General features: G+C 50.7%; 1 protein-coding gene across 15 annotated transcripts in view; it reads right to left on the reverse strand.

Moving 5' to 3' along the window:
- The window catches only part of FAM193B (family with sequence similarity 193 member B), a 31,798-nt gene that overhangs the window by 10,880 nt on the left and 1,804 nt on the right, over nucleotides 1-19,114 (reverse strand). For 6 of the 15 annotated variants that reach the window (XR_009551493.1, XM_060197248.1, XM_060197246.1 and 3 more), the window contains exons 2-4: nucleotides 5,497-5,739; nucleotides 4,725-4,965; nucleotides 2,568-2,943 (exon numbers count right to left, since the gene is read on the reverse strand). Coding sequence is in view for 14 of the 15 variants with exons in the window: in XM_060197248.1 (XP_060053231.1) it covers nucleotides 2,568-2,943; nucleotides 4,725-4,965; nucleotides 5,497-5,739 (860 nt within the window). In the remaining variant the exon portion in view is untranslated. Of the gene's footprint in view, nucleotides 1-96; nucleotides 213-2,567; nucleotides 2,944-4,724; nucleotides 4,966-5,496; nucleotides 5,740-7,013; nucleotides 7,078-14,460; nucleotides 14,522-19,114 lie in introns of those variants that run through there. The other 9 variants (XM_060197249.1, XM_007524330.3, XM_060197252.1 and 6 more) reach the window with 6 other exon arrangements.

Below are 19,114 nucleotides of genomic sequence, written 5' to 3' on the forward strand. Positions count from 1 at the left end.
CAGGGATATACTCCAGCTTCCTACACCTCCAAGTCCCACCCAACAGAGGCTTCCCTCCCCAGGGAGCAATGGAGCAGGCCAGCCTGAACGCTTAACTGATCTGCCGGGTAGCACAGAGGACTCTGCACAGCCTCTGCCTTCGGGAAGCTCCAGGGCAGCATGTGTAATAGAGATGATTTTCCCAGGCAAAGGATGAGACTCGGCCTGGAAATCTCTGGAATGGAGCCCCACAGCCAGAGCCGGGAGGGGCAGTGAGGAGGCTGGTTCCTGGGGCAGTCCCCAGGGTGTGGGCTAAGCTGTTACAGGGCTCAGAGAGGCTTGATTTAAATGGACCACTCTTCCTCTATGTTAACAAAGTTAAAACACTGGGCTTTCAAGAGGCACAGAGACACAAATTATGATACTCGTGCTAAAGCAATTCAGAGAGCCCTATGGAAACAAGATTAAAAAAAAATTTTTTTTTATTATCTTTATTTATTGGATAGAGACAGCCAGAAATCAAGAAGGAGGGGGGTGACAGAGAGGGAGAGAGACAGAGAGACACCTGCAGGCCTGATTCACCACTCGTGTAAAGCTTTCCCCCTGCAGGTGGGGACCAGGGGCTCAAACCCAGGTCCTTGGTGCATTGTAATACATGTGCTCAACCAGGTGTGCCACCACCCAGCCCCTGGAAGCAAGATTTTAATGTGTATTATGAATTCTCAAAAACAAAACAAAACAAGAAAGACCCACTGATTTTTTTTTGAGAGCCGTGTATTCCAAGGAGAAAAATTCAACAGAGGGGACACATTGGGCAGACATCTTTAGGGACATTACTTGGACCATTAAAACATCGGCATGATCCAAATGTTTTAACAACTGGAGAAGAACAAAGTTCACTAGAAAATGCTCTCCGGTCTTTAGACTCAGGAGCCCATGCAGGAAGCTAATGGTGCCAAATGAGAGCTTTCTGTACAGATGCCACCAACACCAGGAGGGAAAGCCATGTGTGAGTGGTGACGTGGGGTGGTAGAATGGCAAAGTGAGGGGTGGGGAGAAAGAAGAAAGGAGAAAAAGAGAGAGAGAAAAATGGGTAATTAGCATAGACCTAACTTATTCTCTATAAATCTACATCTACTTTCTCTCTCCAATGGATTTGTATCTTTCAGTTAAGTATTAATTTTTTAAAAATATTTATTTATTCCCTTTTGTTGAACTTGTTTTATTGTTGTAGTTACTGTGGTTATTGTTATTGATGTCGTCGTGGATAGGACAGAGAAAAATGGATAGAAGAGGGGAAGACAGGGGGAGAGAAAGACAGACACCTGCAGAACTGCTTCACCACCTGTGAAGCGACTCCCTACAGGTGGGGAGCCGGGAGCTCAAACCGGGATCCTTATGCCAGTCCTGCGCTTAACCTGCTGTGCTACTGCCCGACTCTCCAGTTTTGTATTAATATGACCCTTCTTGGTACTTGGGAGTTACTTCTATGAATTGACCTTAAGGACTTAATTCCTAGTTCAAGCACAAACTTGGGCATAAGTATGCCCGTTAGAACCTGGCCAGGAAGTACCTGACCAGAAGCAGGGGAGGGAAGAAATATGCTGGAGCTGACATACAGTAAGATGCTGGGAGCAGTGAAGAGCTTTCTGAAGAATTTTAAAGGGAGGAGGGATTGTAATATGATGTCAAAAAATAATAATAATTATGCAAAAAATGTGCACAGACTTGAGGACCCAATTATGTTATTTATACATGGAAATGCCAGGAAGAAAATACACTACAACATAAGACTTCCTCTCTTGGAGTCTCCTTGATTCATTTCTAAACTGTTACAAGTTTTTTTTACCCCCCAATATTTTTATTTATTTACTTTGAATAGAGACAGAGAGAAATTGAGAGGAAAGAGGAAGACAGAGAGTGAGCTAGACACCTGCAGCAGTGCTGCACTGCTTGTGAAGCTTCCCCCTGCAGGTGGAGGACCAGAAGCTGGAACCTGGCTTCTTGTGCACTCAACCAGGTGAGCCACCACCTGGCCCCCACTGTTCAAGACTTAAAAAAAAAAAAACAATAAATGCATATTTCTTTTACACTTGGAAAAAATATATATGTGTATGTGTGTGTATGGGAGGAATCTACCCTACTTTGTGATTTTTTTTTGCCTCCAAGGTTATTGCTGGGGTTTGGTGCCTGCACCATGAATCCACTGCTCCTGGAGGCTATTTTTTTCCCCTTTTGTTGCCACAGTTTTATCGTTGCTGTGGTTATTATTATTGTTGATATTGGTGTCATGACTGTTGGACAGGACAGAGAGAAATGGAGAGAGATGGGGAAGACAGAGAGGGGGAGAGAAAGACAGACACCTGCAGACCTGCTTCACCACCTGTGAAGCAACCCCCCTGCAGGTGGGGAGCCGGGAGCTCGAACCAGGACCCTTGCGCTGGTCCTTGTGCTTTGCACCATGTGCGCTTAACCTGTGTGCTACCGTCCGACCTCTCTACCCTTACTTTCTACCTCAAAGGTACCCTTGGCATTGTTTTCCAAAACCCGAGTTGGCAGGAAGTGTGTCTTTCCCATTGCCCACTTACCTGTGAGTGCCGGGGAGCTGCTGGGAGCTGGGAGGTGGCAGGAGAGGCCCACTGCAGTGCCCGCTACAGGGGTGACTGCACCCTGGGAACGGCGGCGGCATCTTCAGGAGCGGCATGCTGGTGGAGGGCAGGTGGGGGCTCTGACAGGCCGCTGGGGTGTGGGGGGCAGCAGCGGTGGCAACAGGGCACTCTGAGGCCAGGGCAGAGAAGGGCGCTGCTGGGGTGGCGGGCAGCAGGTGTGGGTGGGGTGGTGAGCCAAAGGATCCGGGGTGAGGTGGGATCAGCGACGCTGGCGGGGGGTGGTGGCCGGTGGGGCTGTTAGGTGGAGCAGTGAGGTCTGAGTGACGGTGGTGCTCCGAGATGGGGAAAACCTCACCTGCAGGTGGGTCGGGGAGAAGGGGGTCAGAGTACCTGCCAGGACCCCGGGCCTCGTGCCCTGACTGCCTGAGGAGGATGGCCAGAGGGAGCCTCCCAGGTGCAGCCTTTAGCACCGTGGGCCCTGGTGCTTCTAAGATAGCCCACCAATGCTCTGGGCAAGGGGGTTCTTTGCAGGCAGGTCCCTGGCTGCACAGGCAATAGGAGCCCAGGCTCAAGGGAGGAGGCACAGAGGGGCAAGCACTCGATCGCTAGGACCTGCTATCAATGGCAGTCCTCTGGACAGGGCCATAAGGCCCAAGCCACCAGGCCAGCCTCTCAGGTGGCCCTAGGTTTCAAAGACGTGACACAAGGTTCCGCTGACCCTCTCTGGGCCCATTACCAAAGCAACAGGAACAGCACAGTGCTCAGGGCTCAAAATTCAGGGGTCAGGGACTCGTATTACATTGTACGTCAACAAGCAGGGAGTTTTTTTCTCAGCACTTCCACAGGTTATAGGGAAGACTTAAAGAAGGCTGACAGAGGGACCAGACATTATATATGCAAGGACCCAGGTTCAAGACTCCTCTCCCCACTTGCAGGGGAGAAGCTTCATGAGTGGTGAAGCAGGACTGTAGGTACCTTTCTGGGCCCAAGAGGTGGGTGGCACACCGGGTTAAGCGCACATAGTAAGGTGTCTATCTTTCTCTCTACGTCTCTATCTCCCCACCTCTCTCAATTTCTTTAGGTCCTATCAAATAAAAATAGGGGGAAAAAACAACAACGGAAAAAAGATGGCCTCCAGGAGCCATCTTTGGATTCATAGTGTAGGCCCCGAGCTCCAGTGATAACCTTGGAGGGGGAAAAAAAAGGGGAGTTGGGCAGTGGCGCAGCGGGTTAAACACGCGGCGCAAAGCGCAAGACTGGCATAAGGATCCCGTTTCCAGCCTCCGGCTCCCCACCTGCAGGGGAGTCGCTTCACAGGTGGTGAAGCAGGTCTGCAGGTGTCTGTTTTTCTCTCCCCCTCTATCTTCCCCTCCTCTCTCCACTTCTCTCTGTCCTATCCAACAACAATGACATCAATAACCACAACAATGTTAAACAAGGGCAACAAAAGTGAAGATAAATAAATAAAGCTTAAAAAAAAAAAAGGCGGCTGGGAGTGGTAGATTTGTCGTGCTGGCACCAAGCCCGATTAATAACCATAGTGACAATAAAAATAAATAGAGCAGGGGTAGATAGCATAATGGTTATGCAAATAGACTGTCATGCCTGAGGCTTTGAAGTACCAGGTTCAATCCCTTGCACCATCGTAAACCAGAGCTGATCAGCACTCTGGTAATAAATAAATAAAAAAAGAAAGAAAGAAAGCTGAGAGAGCTGCAGAAGGTGACAACTGGAGCAGCTTTTCTGCCAATCTCTGGGGCTGCTTGCTTTTGCAGCCACCCCTCAAGAAGAGAGGAGGATACGCAGGAGAAGCCACCGGGCCTACCTCTATGGTGATACAGGGGCCAGGCTCATGACAACCCTATTGCCTCAAGGGGCCTCCCACAACCCACAGCCCACTCCCGAGTGCAGGCAGGTCCCCTTCTGGTATAGTGGGACTCACTGTCAGAGTGACTGCATCCCTGGGCAAGGAGACCCACAGGGACAGTCAGGGCCCAGTGACCCCCGTGCTCCCACAGAACAACTCCTCTTGGACTGATGGGTGTGCTGGTGTGTGTAGAGCAAGGGGCACAGAAGTCACCACTCTGGCAGGCTGGGGTCCAGCTCTTCCAAGCCAGGGACTCGCCTGGGACTCACCGGGGATGGTGGGTGGGCTCCCGAGCGAGCTGCTGGGCATGGCCCCACTGGAGTGCGGGGAGTTCCAGAGGCCGGAGAGCTTATGTGCTGATAGGAAGGAGCTGGGGTCCCAGTCCCCCGAGTTCCCATGGCAGGAGGAGGACGAGGATGAGGACGAGGACGAGGACGAAGAGGATGAAGAAGAGGAATGAGAGTCACCACCACAAGACTGGGACTTGCAGGATGTGTGTGACAGGGAGATCTGGAGGAGGGGAGATAAAGGCTGGTGTTGAGGGGGTGTGCCTCAGGGGCACCCCTCTGCTACCTGACACCTCCTCTGGCCTGAGCCATGTGCTCACACAGTTCAAAGACCTGTGTGAGGGCTGGAGGGGGGGTTTGAGTGTGAAGTTGGGGAGTCCTGAGAGGTGACAAGGCCAAGAGGATACCTAGTCAGGAAGCTGAGGTTGGGTAAAAAAGAACAACAGAAGGGGAGTAGCAGACAAACACTGATGATTCTTAGGACTCTAGGAGGCCGCCTTTGTGCTGAGGGGTGGACTTTGCCCATCCCAACCCACCCCCCCCCCCCACTTCTCTAGCCAATGCTTAAGCTGCCACAAAGGGTCCAGTCACAAGGAAGGGGCAAGGTCCTGCACTCCTGGTGCCTATGAGGCAGCCCTCAGACTCAATTCATCCCCCAAGGGTCACCACAGCAGCCTCACGGTGCCTCCTCCTGAGGGCAGGCCTGGCCCACCATGGCCTCAGGGTGCGGGGTCCCTGCTCAGCGGTTACCTACCGCCACTGCATGCTCTCGACCTGTCTGCCTCTCATCTTCCTCCATGCTCTTTCGGCAGCTCTGGCAGACCCACAGAGGCATCTCGCCTAGGAGGTTCTTGACGAGCTTTGGCATGAAGTCAGGGGGCAGCTTCTCACCCTGCAGCACCAGTCCATTCTGGGCAGGGCCTTCTTCCCAGCCTCTGCGTTCTCGATGACACAGCAGGCAGCAAGTCTGCATTGACTGGCCGGAAGCAGGGGACACCTGTCCAACAGACAAGAACGAGGTTCCCAGGAGGGGAAAGGCTCCACTTAGAAAAGAAGCTGGTGATACTAGTCAGGTCACTTATTTCGTACCAGGCACTGGGTTAGGCACTTGATAGAGGTCATTTTAGTCCCCTGTAACAGCTCTGCAAAATAGGCTTTATTTATTATCCCCCACATCTTTTTTTTTTTTTTAAATGAAGAAACAGATTTCAAGAAGTTAAATGAGTCACCCAAGGTAAGTGAGCTGCTGAGTGGCTGGACTAGGACTGGAATGCATGAGGCTGACACCGGAGCTCATGGTCAAATGCCCTGGTGATCTTCCATGCTCCTGGGTCTGAAAGGTTACAGAGAAGGTGCCTCCCCACCTAGTGTGTCTGGGAGACACTGCGGTTCCTGGGCCCCTCCTGGGAGAACACCTTCAGTTCATATAGCCTGGAGGGTGGGGGGAGTACATGTGAGAAAAAAAAGCACTTGCCTGACAAAAAGCAAAAAACTCCAGTGAAATCTGGGCTGGAGGGAAGGCAAGGTGGCCAGGGACTCCCTCAAGGCAGTGGACTGTGGTGACAGCACCTGAGCTCGGGGTCAAGGGACACACGTTCCAGCCTCTGCCCCACCACTCATGAGCTGGGTGACCTTGAGCAAGTTCTTTAACTTCCTGAGCTCCACATCCTACCTACCTTGCAGAGCTGTTGTGAGGCTCAGTGTCAAAGCAGGGAAAGTGCCTACTCCCGTGCATGCCCACAGCACAGGCTCAATGCACAATGATCCTAGACAAGCCTGACTAAGCCACCTCAGTCTGTGGTGTGCTGTCTGGGAGAGTGACTGTGCTCAATGGGCCCCGTTAACGGCTCTCTCGTCTCCCACTTGCTCTGGGGCCATGTCAACTTTCTGTGGCCAAAGGGGATCTTAGCCAGCAGAAGCCTGAACTTCTATAGCTTTCAGTAGAAAGCTTCTTTGCATGGCTGGGCCAGTTTATTCTTGCCTCTCTGCTGTGCCAGGAGAGCATGACCAGGCTGGCTGCAGGGGGGTGTGAGGGAGAAGTGTGCAGAGGACTGAGACTTCCCAGCTCGTGGGCCAGCAGATTGGAGGCATGCCTTAACCCAGCTGAAGTCAGCCAAGCTGGGCCTGACCAGCAGATACTCTCCTTCCCACCCAACCCTCTTCAGCCCAAAGACTCACGAGAAAGAACAAGTGGTGTCTATTCGAAGCCACTAACTTTGGGGGTGGTATGTCACATGCAACAGAGTTAACTGGTAAACCTTCCAAACTTACCTACCACTAGGTAACAGGTATTTGCAGAGGCCTAAGCAAAGGGACAAGAGCAGTCCTCCTTATCCTACCAATAAAATATAAATGCCATCATCTTTCTCGAATAAAATCACCTTCTTGCAATAAGCCGTAACAAGGCATTCTCAAGTGGCACTGGCCTAGGCACATATACCTTGGAAAAGGAGCACTCTGCCATGGAGCTCATGTGAGATCCCGCCTAGGCAGCACTTCCCTGAGGGAACAGCAGCTTAATCACAGCCACCAAAATGTGGGCAGGACGACAGTGACCACCTTCTGAGGGCAAACTCCAGCACCAGTGGTTCCCATGACAACAGTGTTTCCCTTCTTCTGGGGGGAGGGGTTTCCGCAGTTGTTAGGGAGGATGCAAATTTTGTGCGGGCAAAATTATCCTCAAAGCACCTTCTATCACCTTACGTGCACCTATTATGCGCACAGTACTGTAGGGATGACCTGGAACCCATCTGCACGGCGGCTACGGCATGTGCAAGCAGTGCTTTCTTGATTTCCTGCAGGGGGCTGGGGTGCAGAGGGAGAGACTCTAGCTCTGGTGTGTACAATGCTGCTCACATTCTGCCTCTTCATTTGTGATGAGTCAACCCTACCCTGTGGTGTGAGCAAGAACCGAAATAAAGTGCCCAGTCTAGTACCAGGCACTTGCTACACAGCTCAGTACATTATGGGCATGCTGGTATTCAACATCCAGGATCGGGCGACCGGGGAGACAGTGCAACAACCAACACATAGGACTCGTACCTGGGAGGCCCCAGGTTCAGTCCTCTGCATTGCATATGCTGGAGCAGTGCTCTGGGCTCTGTCTTGCTCACAAATTGAAAAAAAAAAAATGAAGCTTGCAAGAAAATAAAATCAGTTGGCTCAGGCGGTGGCTGAAGCATTGGACCCTCAAGATCAACCCCTACTGCTACATATGCCAGAGTGCAGCTCTGCTTTGTTCTTTCTACCCTCCTCTCATGAGTAAGTAAACTGAACATTAGAGAAAAAAAAAAGTGGTCCAGGAGGTGGCGCAGTGGATAAAGCATTGGACTCTGAAGCACTAGGTCCTGAGTTCAATCCCCACAGCACACGTACCAGAGTGATGTCTGGATCTTTCTCTCTCTTCTCCTTTCTCATTAATTATATATATATAAATATATATCCCTATCATAATAATCTGAAAAAAAAAAGAAGAAGAATGGGACCGGGTGGTAGCACACCTAGTTAACTGAATGTTTTCCTATGTACACGGAACCAAGTTTAAGCCCCCCCCCCCCCTGTATTCACCTACAGGGAGCAGCTTCACCTACAGGGGACAGCTTTACCTACAAAGGACAGCTTCACCTAGAGGGGACAGTTTCACCTACAGAGGACAGCTTCACCTACAGGGGACAGCTTCACCTACAGGGGACAGTTTCACCTACAGGGGACAGCTTCACCTACAGGGGACAGTTTCACCTACAGGGGATAGCTTCACAAGTGGTGAAGCAGTGCTGCAGGTGTCTCTTTCTCTCTCAATTCCTGTTCTATCAAATAAAATAAAGTTCAAAAAAAAAAAAAACCTTAAAAATAAATTGGGGCCTAGGTTGAAAGTATGGCCACAATATTGTATTGTACAAGAATACAGCCGGGCGGTAGCGCAGCAGGTTACACGCATGTGGCGCGAACCACAAGGACCAGTGTATTATTCCGGTTCGAGCCCTGGCTCCCCACCTGCAGGGGAGTCACTTCACAAGTGGTGAAGCAGGTCTGCAGGTGTCTATCTTTCTCTCCCCCTATCTTCCCCTCCTCTCTGTCCTATCTAACAAAGATGACATCAATAACAATGACAATAATAGTAACTACAACAATAAAAAACAAGGGCAACAAAAGGGAAAATAAATAAATATAAAAATAGAATATAAAATCTCTCAATCAACGAATCTGAGGACTTTTAGACACCTTATCTTCTGTCCTCAGCCCCGCAATCACTCCCGGTGTTCTCTATAAATCTCGCCTTTCCTAAAGGGGAGCCTCTGCTTAGAGCCCTGTTCCTTCCCCTGCTCAGCAGGAAGTCACTGGGCAGGCGTAAGACCCACCTGGTCACAGCACTTGGGTCCTCCACTCCACGTGCTCCTGCCCCCTCTCCTAGCCTGTGTTCCCACAAGGTGAGTCCAGGTCTACTTTGCTAGGTCCCTCAACAGGCTTGGGCCTCAGCTGTGCCTCATCAGACCGCTTAGTGGCAACAGGGCTGCATGCAGCTTGGATGAGGCTCCCCAGAGGGAGGCCGTCACCCCATCTGGCCCTCCACTGAGTGTGGCCTGGGGGACGGCACCAGAAGCTCCCCCAGTTCCCAAGAAGTTAGGGACTTCATGTGACTCTCCCTACAACTGAAATACAGGATGAGTGTGGTTAGCCATCACCTAAGTGGACTCTTGGGACTGGCTGCCTTTCCAGTGAAAAGAAAAGCCGGGTGAAGAAAGTTAAGCTTTAACCGAAGCAGGAGTGATATAGCACCTGCAATGCAAGGATCCAGTGGTGCTAGAGAAGCAAAGCATTCGATTCCAGGGACCAGCCCTTGGAGGAGATGCTCGATAAACACACCCTTGGTTGCTCTGGTCTAAACTGCCCAGGTCTAAACTGAAGCCCTGGTCCCGCCCCCTCCCACTCTTTAATTCTGACCCTCTAGAGGCCTCCCTAGGCCCCCAGTCCTGGGGTTACCACCCAAGGCCCTGGTGTCTGCCCCTGGGTACAATGCCCAGTGGGGAATCTGAGGACTTTTCTGAGCTCAACTCTGCTTAAACCGCTGGAGGCTGGTGAGAACCCCAGGCCCTGAGGCACTACACTGAATCCGAACAGCCAGTGCTTTTTTCAAAGCTCTGAGTTCAGGCTCCCACTAAAGGCAATTCTGTGCCATCTGCCAAAATCTCTGGCTGTTGTGGCCTGTGGTGCCCTGAAGTAACTCTGGCTGTTCTCATGTCACATTTCTGGCAGCTGGTGCAGTGCTGCCACACAAAGAACACGATCAAGAACGGACTAGCAAAAGAATGGAACATACAGTCACTGCCCTTCAACACCAAGGCTGATGGAACTGATGCTCAAAGCAGGCAATCACAGATCGCTCCTCCTCACCTCACCTTAAACTCAGAGCCAGAGAGGTAGCTCACTGGGTAGAACACTGCACGGCCACTTGTGTGGTCCAGGTTCAAGCCCCAGCACCTCATAGGATCTGCTGGGGTGGGGGGGGGGGGACTCGGGTGCTGTGGTTTCTGTCTGTCTGAATGAGAAAGCAGCCTTTTGTGGACCTCAGAGCTGCTCCAGATACAGGGCTCACCTTTCAGGAAGAGGAAGGAGATATTCTAGAAGTTCCCTTCATTTTGTATCTACTCCCAAAAGATCCAAGATATTTCTGTTTCATTCTGAGCAAATCTGGAATCAATCTCTGGAGAGCGTGCGATTACTCACACAGGGGAGCCCCATGGTAGCAGGAATAGTCCCTGGAGTAGTCAGGTGCTAGTAGGCGCCTCACTGAGCCACCGAGTTGAACGCACACCTTACCATGTGCAAGGACCAGGGTTCAAGTCCCCACTCCCCACCTGCAGGTCTGCAGGTGTCTCTGTCTCTATCCCTCTTTATCTCCCAATCCCCTCTCATTTTCTTTCTGTCCTATCAAATTAAAAAAAAAAAAAAACAGAAAACAAACAGAAAAAAAGAAATGCTACCTGGAGCAGTGGATTTGTAGTTCCAGCACAAAGCCCCAGCAGTAACCCTGGTGAGAAAGGGGGGGGGGGGGAAGTCCTTCAAGAGGGATATGGGAGACAGCATAATGGTTATGCAAATTTTTCATGCCTGAGGCTCCAAGGTCCCAGGTTCAATTCTCAAGCCAGAGGTGAGTAAGGCTCTGGTAAAATAATGATGATAATAAATAAAAATTAAAGATTATCATGAATCTGCCACTTCAAGGAAAATAACTTCTTTGTGGCCAAAGATCAAGTTGAAGCTTTTAATCAAAAACTGGAATTTTGGACAACCTGTGCCCAGCGCTGGAAATTGTTCCCCCAAATTAACATTTTTCTGATCTTATTTTCCAAATAAAGATTGTTTATCATGGACTGATTAAAAGAAATTCATGAGAGTCGGTGGTAGCCAAGCGCAAGGACCAGCATAAAGATCCCGGTTCAAGCCCCCAGCTCCTCACCTGCAGGGGAATCGCTTCACAGATGGTGAAGCAGGTTTGCAGGTGTCTTTCTCTTCCCCTCTCTGTCTTCCCCTCCTCTCTCCATTTCTCTCTGTCCTATCTAACAACGATGACATCAATAACAACAACAATAACTGCAACAACAATAAAAAACAAGGGCAACAAAAGGGAAAATAAATATTTAAAAAAAAAGAAATTCACTTAAAGGGAGTCAGGCGGTTGTGCACCAGGTTCATACATAGTACGAAGCACAAAAACCTGGACAAGGATCCTGGTTCAAGCCCCCAGCTTGGTCATTCCCCAGCAACTCCCAAGTGGCTTGGATGGAAAGGCAGAGGTGGGAGGGTTGGTCACGCTCCTGCAGGGGATTGCTTCACAAGCAGTGAAAGCAGGTCTGTAGGTGTCTTTCTCCCTCTCTACCTCCCCCTCAATTTTTCTCTGTCCTATCCAGCAACAACAACTATAGCAACAACAATGGAAAACGATGGCCTATCTAAGAAAAAAAAGAAAAAGGAAGAAAAAAATGGCTACAGGAACAGTGGATTTGCAGTGCAGGCACCAAGCGCCAGTGATAACCCTGGAGACAAAAAAAAAAAAAAGAAAGAAAAGAAAAAGAAATTCTCTTAAAGTGCTAGATGGACCAACAGATTTTAATAGAAATGGAGACAAAGGTTTCACTGAGGCACCCGGGAGTTGGCACGGTGGGTAAGGCACTGGACTTTTAAGCATGAGATCCAGGTTGATTCCTAGCACAGTGTGTGTTACAGTAAAGTTCTGGTTCTCCTGCTTCTCTCTCCACACTCTCACTGATGAATAGATAAATGTTAAAAAATAAATAACTAAATAAAAAAGACTTGACTGGTATGGCCGCAGATTCCATGTTGCAAAAATTCTCCCCGATCATCTGAAAGGGCTGCTGAGTGCTCTTCCATCTTAACTATGTATCTGTGTGAGGCTGGATTATTTTTTAATGTACTTTAACCAAAAAAAATATGTAACAGATTAAAAACAGAAACAACTATTAGAGCAGATTTCTTCTATTAAGCCAGACATAAAGAGATCTGCAAAAATGGGCAGAACTGGAAATAAAAACTATTCTACTTTTAACATTTTGTTTCTTGAGAATGGGTAGGCTTAATGTTGCCATTCTCAAATGAATTAGTAAACATGTTTAAACTTTCTCACTTTTCACAATCAGTTTGATAAACATTAACAGAAGCAATAAATGCTCTTCTCAGGGTCTGCAACAGTTTCTGGGCCTGGAGAAGGACCCCAACAACTTTGAGCATCCCTGACGTACTCTGTCCACCCTGTGGATGTGCACTAAGTAACAGCTGGTCCTCACCGTGGGAGCGTGACCAACCCTCCCACCTCTGCCTTTCCATCCAAGCCACTTGGGATTTGCTGGGGAATGACCGAGGTCACCAGAGCAGGCAGCTGGCGAGGGCTGCCCTGAAGCTGGATCGCATCCCCAGCATGAAATCCACTCCTGGATCCTGCTGGATCCCCCATGTGTTTGTGGAGGCTTTCCTGACACAAGCTATCTCTAATTGCAGCCCTGTAAGGGATCCCCAATTCTATTCTGAAATGGCCCCACACAGCCCTCGGCTCTCCAGGTGCCAAGAAACTCCCCATCACAGAGGCAGACAGGACAATAGTGGCAGCTGAGCTGCCTTCTGGAAGCCGAGAAAACTTACCAGCCCAGGCACGGTTCTGCTACACACTCCTTTATCCCATGTATATATAATTATACTTTTTTTTTTTTTTAGAATTTATTTATTCATGAGGAAGATAGGAGAGAGAAAGGGCCAGACATCACTCTGGGATATGTGCTGCCAGGGGTTGAACTCGGGACTTCATGCTTGAGAATCCAGTGTTCTATCTACTGTGCCACTTCCTGGACCACTAATTTTACTTTTTTAACCAGAGCACTGCTCAGCTCTGGATTATGGTGGTGTGGGGGATTAAACCTGGAACTTTGGAGCCTCAGACAGGATGCCCTCTTTGCATAACCATTATGCTATCTACCCCCGACCCACTCCTTTATTTCTCACCAGCAGAGGCTGAGAGCCCCTACCTGCTCCCTCCAACCCCCCAAGTAGGGGCTGGGTTAAACAGCTAAGAATAGGCTACCAACACGTGCTGAAGCCAGCATGTTCCCACACAGCTGTCACTGTCCCCAAACTCTCAGGATGGCTCAGCTCCAGCTTAAGACTCAAGCAGAGGACATACCCAAACCCCTCAGGTCTGAGCACCCACTTCCCTTTGCCCCTGTCCTACTTTGCCCTCCTTTTTGGTTGTGCTTAGTCCTGGGACACCCATCAGCCATGGACTCATGGCCTGACCTCGGATGACCCCCACACTAGCATTTGAGGTCCTCAGAGACACTCTGCCCCTTCACATGTCAGCTCTACCATTTGGCCAAGCCTTACTCATTGCCTAAGATCCAGGTTAAAGATCAATGAAGTTTCCGGCAGGCAACTGGCTCATTCTCACCTCTGGGCACTGATCACTGATCAAAGTCTCTGTCTGAGCCCAACGCCCCCCATGTCCCTCAGCAGAATGGCAACTCTCTGGGGACAGGAAGTGGGTCTTGGTCACCTAAGTGTGCCCAGGAGCCTAGGCTTGGCTTGGGCACAGGAAAGGCATTCACTGAACAGGTCTCTCCTCTCTGCAGCTCCCCCTGAAGAAGGGTGGAACCTCACATCCCTTCCCCCGTGTGCTATGCTGCAGGCAATCCTGGGGGTGAGAGAGCATGGTGAGTCAGAGTGCAGTGAATTCTTTGGGAACTGGAGCTTGCACCTGAACCCCCACTCCCACTGGACTGCTGACTTGGGACCTTCTAGGAAAAACATCACAGAGTTAGCTTCTGGGGCCGGAAGTCTGCTCTTCAGCTCTACAAGCTGAGCGGGGATAGGACAGTGACCCTAATGCTCCTCCACACGTACCCTCACCCCCCAGTTGAGCTCAGATGTGGAGTTTGCTTCCTGGGTGCACTCAGCCACTGAACTGCCACTTGCTGGGCCCAATGCCCACCTTCCCACTCCAGAACTCCAGCACAGACTTCTCACGGGAGGGAAGTGTGCCAGCCTGGGAGACAGATTCTTGTGTTCAAATCCCAGTTCTGCCAATTTTAGTATGAGCTTGGACAATGACTCAGTTTCTTTGCAACTCAGTAACTTCTTCCTCATTTCAGAAGTGAGACTGGAATCATACTTCACAGAGTTGGGAGGATGGTAGGAAATAAATTGTGTAAAGTACCTGGCCTGGGCCTGGCACACAGAAGGTGCTCAATACCCGTTAGTTTCTTTCCTCTTCTGTCCTGGAAGAAATGACAGGGAAACTTACTAAGTGAGACTTGCCCAATCCAAAGTCATACTTGAAGTGCAGGACAGAGGACTAGACAGGTACCCTTCAAGCCTCTTGAACCCCCAGGGCCCATGTTCTTAGACTACTTCTTCCTTAGAGAACCTTCAGCATCCCAGGGGCCTCCTTTCTACCTGTGTCCCTTTGCAGGGTGGGCAGAGAGCTCTCCCCCCCTCCACCACAGGGAAGCTGAAGAGCTAAGACAGGCAGGCAGGGGAGGGAGAGGAGAGGATCTAGGGGCTGCAGTGAGCTCAGCTGTGCCGAACTTGAAGGATGTGGTGGGCACCTGGGCACAGAAGGCCAGGGTGCAGGCATGGGCCATTTCCGAGATGGAAGGAGGCCTCTCGGTCCTGTCCTGCCACAGAGAACCAGTAACGCTATTCTCGTTGCATCTCCCTTTCTGGGCTGTTTGGGTTCCACCTTCCTGCATCCAGACAGAATGGTCCATGCTCTGCAGTGCCCTGACACTTTCCGCCACATCCCCTGGACACTGTATTCCAGCTAGTCAGCAGAGCAGGGGGAGGTGCTCTGATGCAGAAAGAGAGCTGGACACTTGGAGAATAAAGTTAATGGGACAACAGCTGGAGAGAGGCTATTTTGTTTTAGTTTTTCAAAGGAAGGCTGTTTTTATTCCTGCTGATGGGAAAGCATCCCCCCTGGGAAGCCCCATTCTTTGCAGAGGTCTCTGAAGAGGTCCCCATGGCACCCTCAACCCTGCAGTTCCCAGATCCAGCCAGGCACCAGAGTCTCAGGGACTGGAGTAGGGTAGGTAATGCCTGCAGACACTTCCTGGGCTCCAGACCCCAAGACTCTGGTTCTGGAGGTCTGGGCTGGGGTCCAGCACAGCACAGGGAAGCTGACAGCTGGCTAGATTGTAAGGAGTGACAGGAGGGACCTAACAAGCACAGCCACCTCTCCCACTGAGTACTTCTCCCCAGGCAATCAGAACCCACCCAAGTGTAGCCTGTCCACTTTCCTTCCTTAAAGCCTGGGCCTCCTGGCGTGGTTTTCAAGAGCCCAGCTAGCTGCTGTAGTGGATGAAGTCTTGGACTCTCAAGCACCTTGAGATCTTGAGCTTGATCCCCGATGTCGTGCATGCCAGACTGATATTCTGGCTCTGGCTCTCACTGATAATGAAATCTCTCCCTGCTCCCAGAAGTAGGGAGACTTCTACAAGTACCAACTTGTCTCAGGGTCTCCATTTAGGAAGCTTCCTTTGTTTAGACACCCAGGGCCTCCCACCTGCCCTAGAACTGCTACTAAACCTCCAAGCCCACGTTCCAAGAAGCCCCCAGGAGGCTGGCCCCTCTGCGCAGCCTCACCGAGCATCATGCGCTGCCACTCCTGCTCCGGACATGCAGCTGGTTGTCCTAACGCTGGCCTGGCACCACCATCATTCTGCCAGAGTAAACAAACTAAGAGGCAGGCACAATCTAGGATGGGAACCTTACCTCAGGGGCTGCAGTGCTCCCCAGCCTTCCTGCTGTACATAAGATCTCCAGACCCCAGGGAGAGACCACATCTGGTTCACACCTGCATCCCCAGGTGGTGCCCATTAGAATGACTGACAGCTTACCACCGATCAAAACCCTGCCCCAGCACTCAGCAATTCCAAATTCAGTAAGTGAAGGTGTTGGGGCCTTAACATTAATAGCCCGCCTAGCAGCAGACAGCAAGTTTGCAGCAACAAACAGCTCAAGGAAATGGAAAATGGTTACACCTGGGCTAGCTAGATAGCTCACTGCTTTGTCATGGGCACAATCCAGGGTTGAGCCCAACCCCTATCGCACTGAAGGAAGCTTTGGTGCTGTTCTCTCTCTCTCTCTTTCTCTGAGCAGCGAAGCCCTAGTAGCAACAAGGCATGCTTTCATCTTCAAGGCCTTTGGTGATTTCTATGCTGTGACTCCCCACCCCCTAAGTGTCATTTCCTCCAACTTATAGTGAAGGGGGGGGGCAAAAAGTAGTTTCTTTTTTAAATTATTTTTTCTTTTACCAGAGCACTGCTCAGCTCTGGCTTATGGTGGTGTGGGCGACTGACCCTGGGACTTCAGAGCCTCAGCCATGAGAATCTTTGCATAACCATTATGCTATCTACCTGTCCTTTTTAAAAAATCTTTTATTGCCTTTATTTATGAGACAGACAAAAGTCAAGAGGAAGGGGGAGACAGAGAAGGAGACAGAGTCACTTGCAGCCTGAACCCGGGTACATGTGCATTGTAACATGTATGCTCAACCAGGTGAGCCACCACCCGGCCCCTCGGGCACTGTTTCTAAGGGGACAGTCCCCAGGTATAGGGACAGGGACGATCTCATTCATCAGTGTGTCCCCAGCAAGGGCCTGGCGGAGGCTGATGCTGGCTGAGTGGGTTAAACAGGAGGAGGTTATAATCGGCACACAGACTGGCCCTCCGCGCCAGCTCCCTTAGGGAGCAGGCTTAACTGTGATCAGTGCGGGAACCAGGTCTCTAGGGTCCCTTTAAACCAGGCTGGGCAAAGTCTCAGTGGCACTGTGGAGGGACCCGTGAGGGGAAGGGCAGGATGAGCTCACCCCACCCCAACTGGTTTAAGTCTAGTGTGTCTCCAGGGGCTGCCCCTGGTTGACAAGCTGAGGGGGTCCCAGAGAGCCCGAAAGACAGCCAGCAGCACTGGTAGGTGAGAGCTCCCAGGCTCCTGCCTGGCCTCTACACTAAGCCCTGCTCCCTCTCGTGTCTCCCCCACCCACCCTTTCTCCCTCTCCCTCTCTGGTGAGGAGTCTTGGCAAGCCAGGTACTGTGTGTGGGGGGGAAACAAGCCCAGTCACAGAGCAAGTAGACTTGAGCTGGGAATTCACCCCAAGTCCATACCACTTAAGACACTGCTGTTCTGAGTCCTCCCACTGTTTTGTGAGTTTTCTTTGCCTCCGCTAATAAGGCAGTGACTGTTTCAGCCTTCCTGTAAAGGAGGACTTGTGATAGAACCAGTGTCATTTAGAGGCCTGAAAGGACTGGACACGGTGGTGGCCCCGTTAAATGGGTCTCCATACCCGCAATTACATGAGGTCAACCCTGCTCCAAACACGTTACCTGCCAGGGGTAATGTGAAGGAAGGACTACATTCACATCACCTTTATTAGCTTATTGCTACTTTGTTACAGTTGTTGACCTCTCACTGTGCCTACTTTGTAGGTGAAGCTTTATCTTAGAGGTATATGATGTAGTACATACATTGTGATGGAGCTGCCTGAAAGCTCAGGCACCTCCTGCGGGGGGTGGAACATAACCCCCCAAGGGAGGGAGGGTGGTCCTGCTGTATAGAAGCCCAGTGTCCAGCACTGAAATGCGTACCAGTTCTGCAAATGAATTAGGGGGCCAGAATGACACCCAGTGGCCTAGAGATGGTATGCCACCTAAAAGGGGCAGTTGCGAGTCAGGCTGCAGTTGACTGATCTGTGGAAATGGGGCCCAGCCTTGCATGTCAGACACCTTTTGACTGTTTCAACACTGGCTCCTATCAGAAGGGTTACGGGAACAATGTGCGGAGTAGGACATTGGAGCCTGGCCCACGGACTGGAGATGACCCCCTTCACTGCCTCTGGCATCAGTTCAGCAAGTGACCCTGCATTTCCCCGCTCTGTGACCCTGCATTAACCCGCTCTGTATGTCAGATGGATTCCCACAGCAGTGGAGGGTGCTGGGCAGCCTGTAGGCAGAGTAGTGACAGCCCGGCCCTTTCAGTGGCAGTTCTGACCTGGGCACAAAAGCTAGTGCCTGGCATCCGGGTCCTTCCCCACCCCACAGAAAAGTGGGAGCACAATCAGAACACAGCGTATCAGTCTGTTTCACATCTTGTGGATACAGCAAAAAAGTACCTTCTTAAATTCCCCCCAAGGCACAAGAGGATTTTTTTTTTTCTGGCCCCAGACTCCAGGGAGTTACCCAAGCAAATGTTTAGTTGCTCTCATTTTTCTGTTTCTTCACTTGAATGAGGTGATAGGATTTAGACCCCTCATCTCATTCACTGACTCGTATCAACCATGAGGTTCTGGAGGTAGAATGGTAACCGAGGTGGCTCCAGCATGCTCAGAGTTTAGGAAGCAAAAACAGAGCAGTAACTGCACCAACAGTGTCACGTTTGTAAAAATGCTGAGAATGCTGGGGGTGATGGTAAGATTAAAAGCACAGTCTGTAAGGGCCTGGCATGAATAAATGTATGACTTGGCAAGGGAAACAGTGGGTGAGAACATGGTGGTAGGGACCTGCTATGTTAATGGAGTTTAGCGTTCTTAGGGAAGTTGTGTCCTAAACAAAAACTAAAAGGCTAAACCATCATCCCAACTTTCTGGCCATGAATACCATAGGCTGGCTCACTGGCAGGGCCCTGAAAACACAGCATTGTGGGAATGGGAGGGGGTACAGCGACAGCTCCTGGCTCCCCACCCCTACCCCCAAATAACACCATTCCCAGGGGCCCAGAGAAGGGAAAGAAAAGGATGGGGGGGGGGGGGGAAAGGAAGCAGCTTCTGGGTCAAAGGCCAGACAAAGAGTGAGTGAGTGAGTGTGTGTGTGTGTGT

This window comes from Erinaceus europaeus, chromosome 9 (assembly GCF_950295315.1).
Source record: "Erinaceus europaeus chromosome 9, mEriEur2.1, whole genome shotgun sequence".
NCBI classification, from domain to species: Eukaryota; Metazoa; Chordata; class Mammalia; order Eulipotyphla; family Erinaceidae; genus Erinaceus; species Erinaceus europaeus.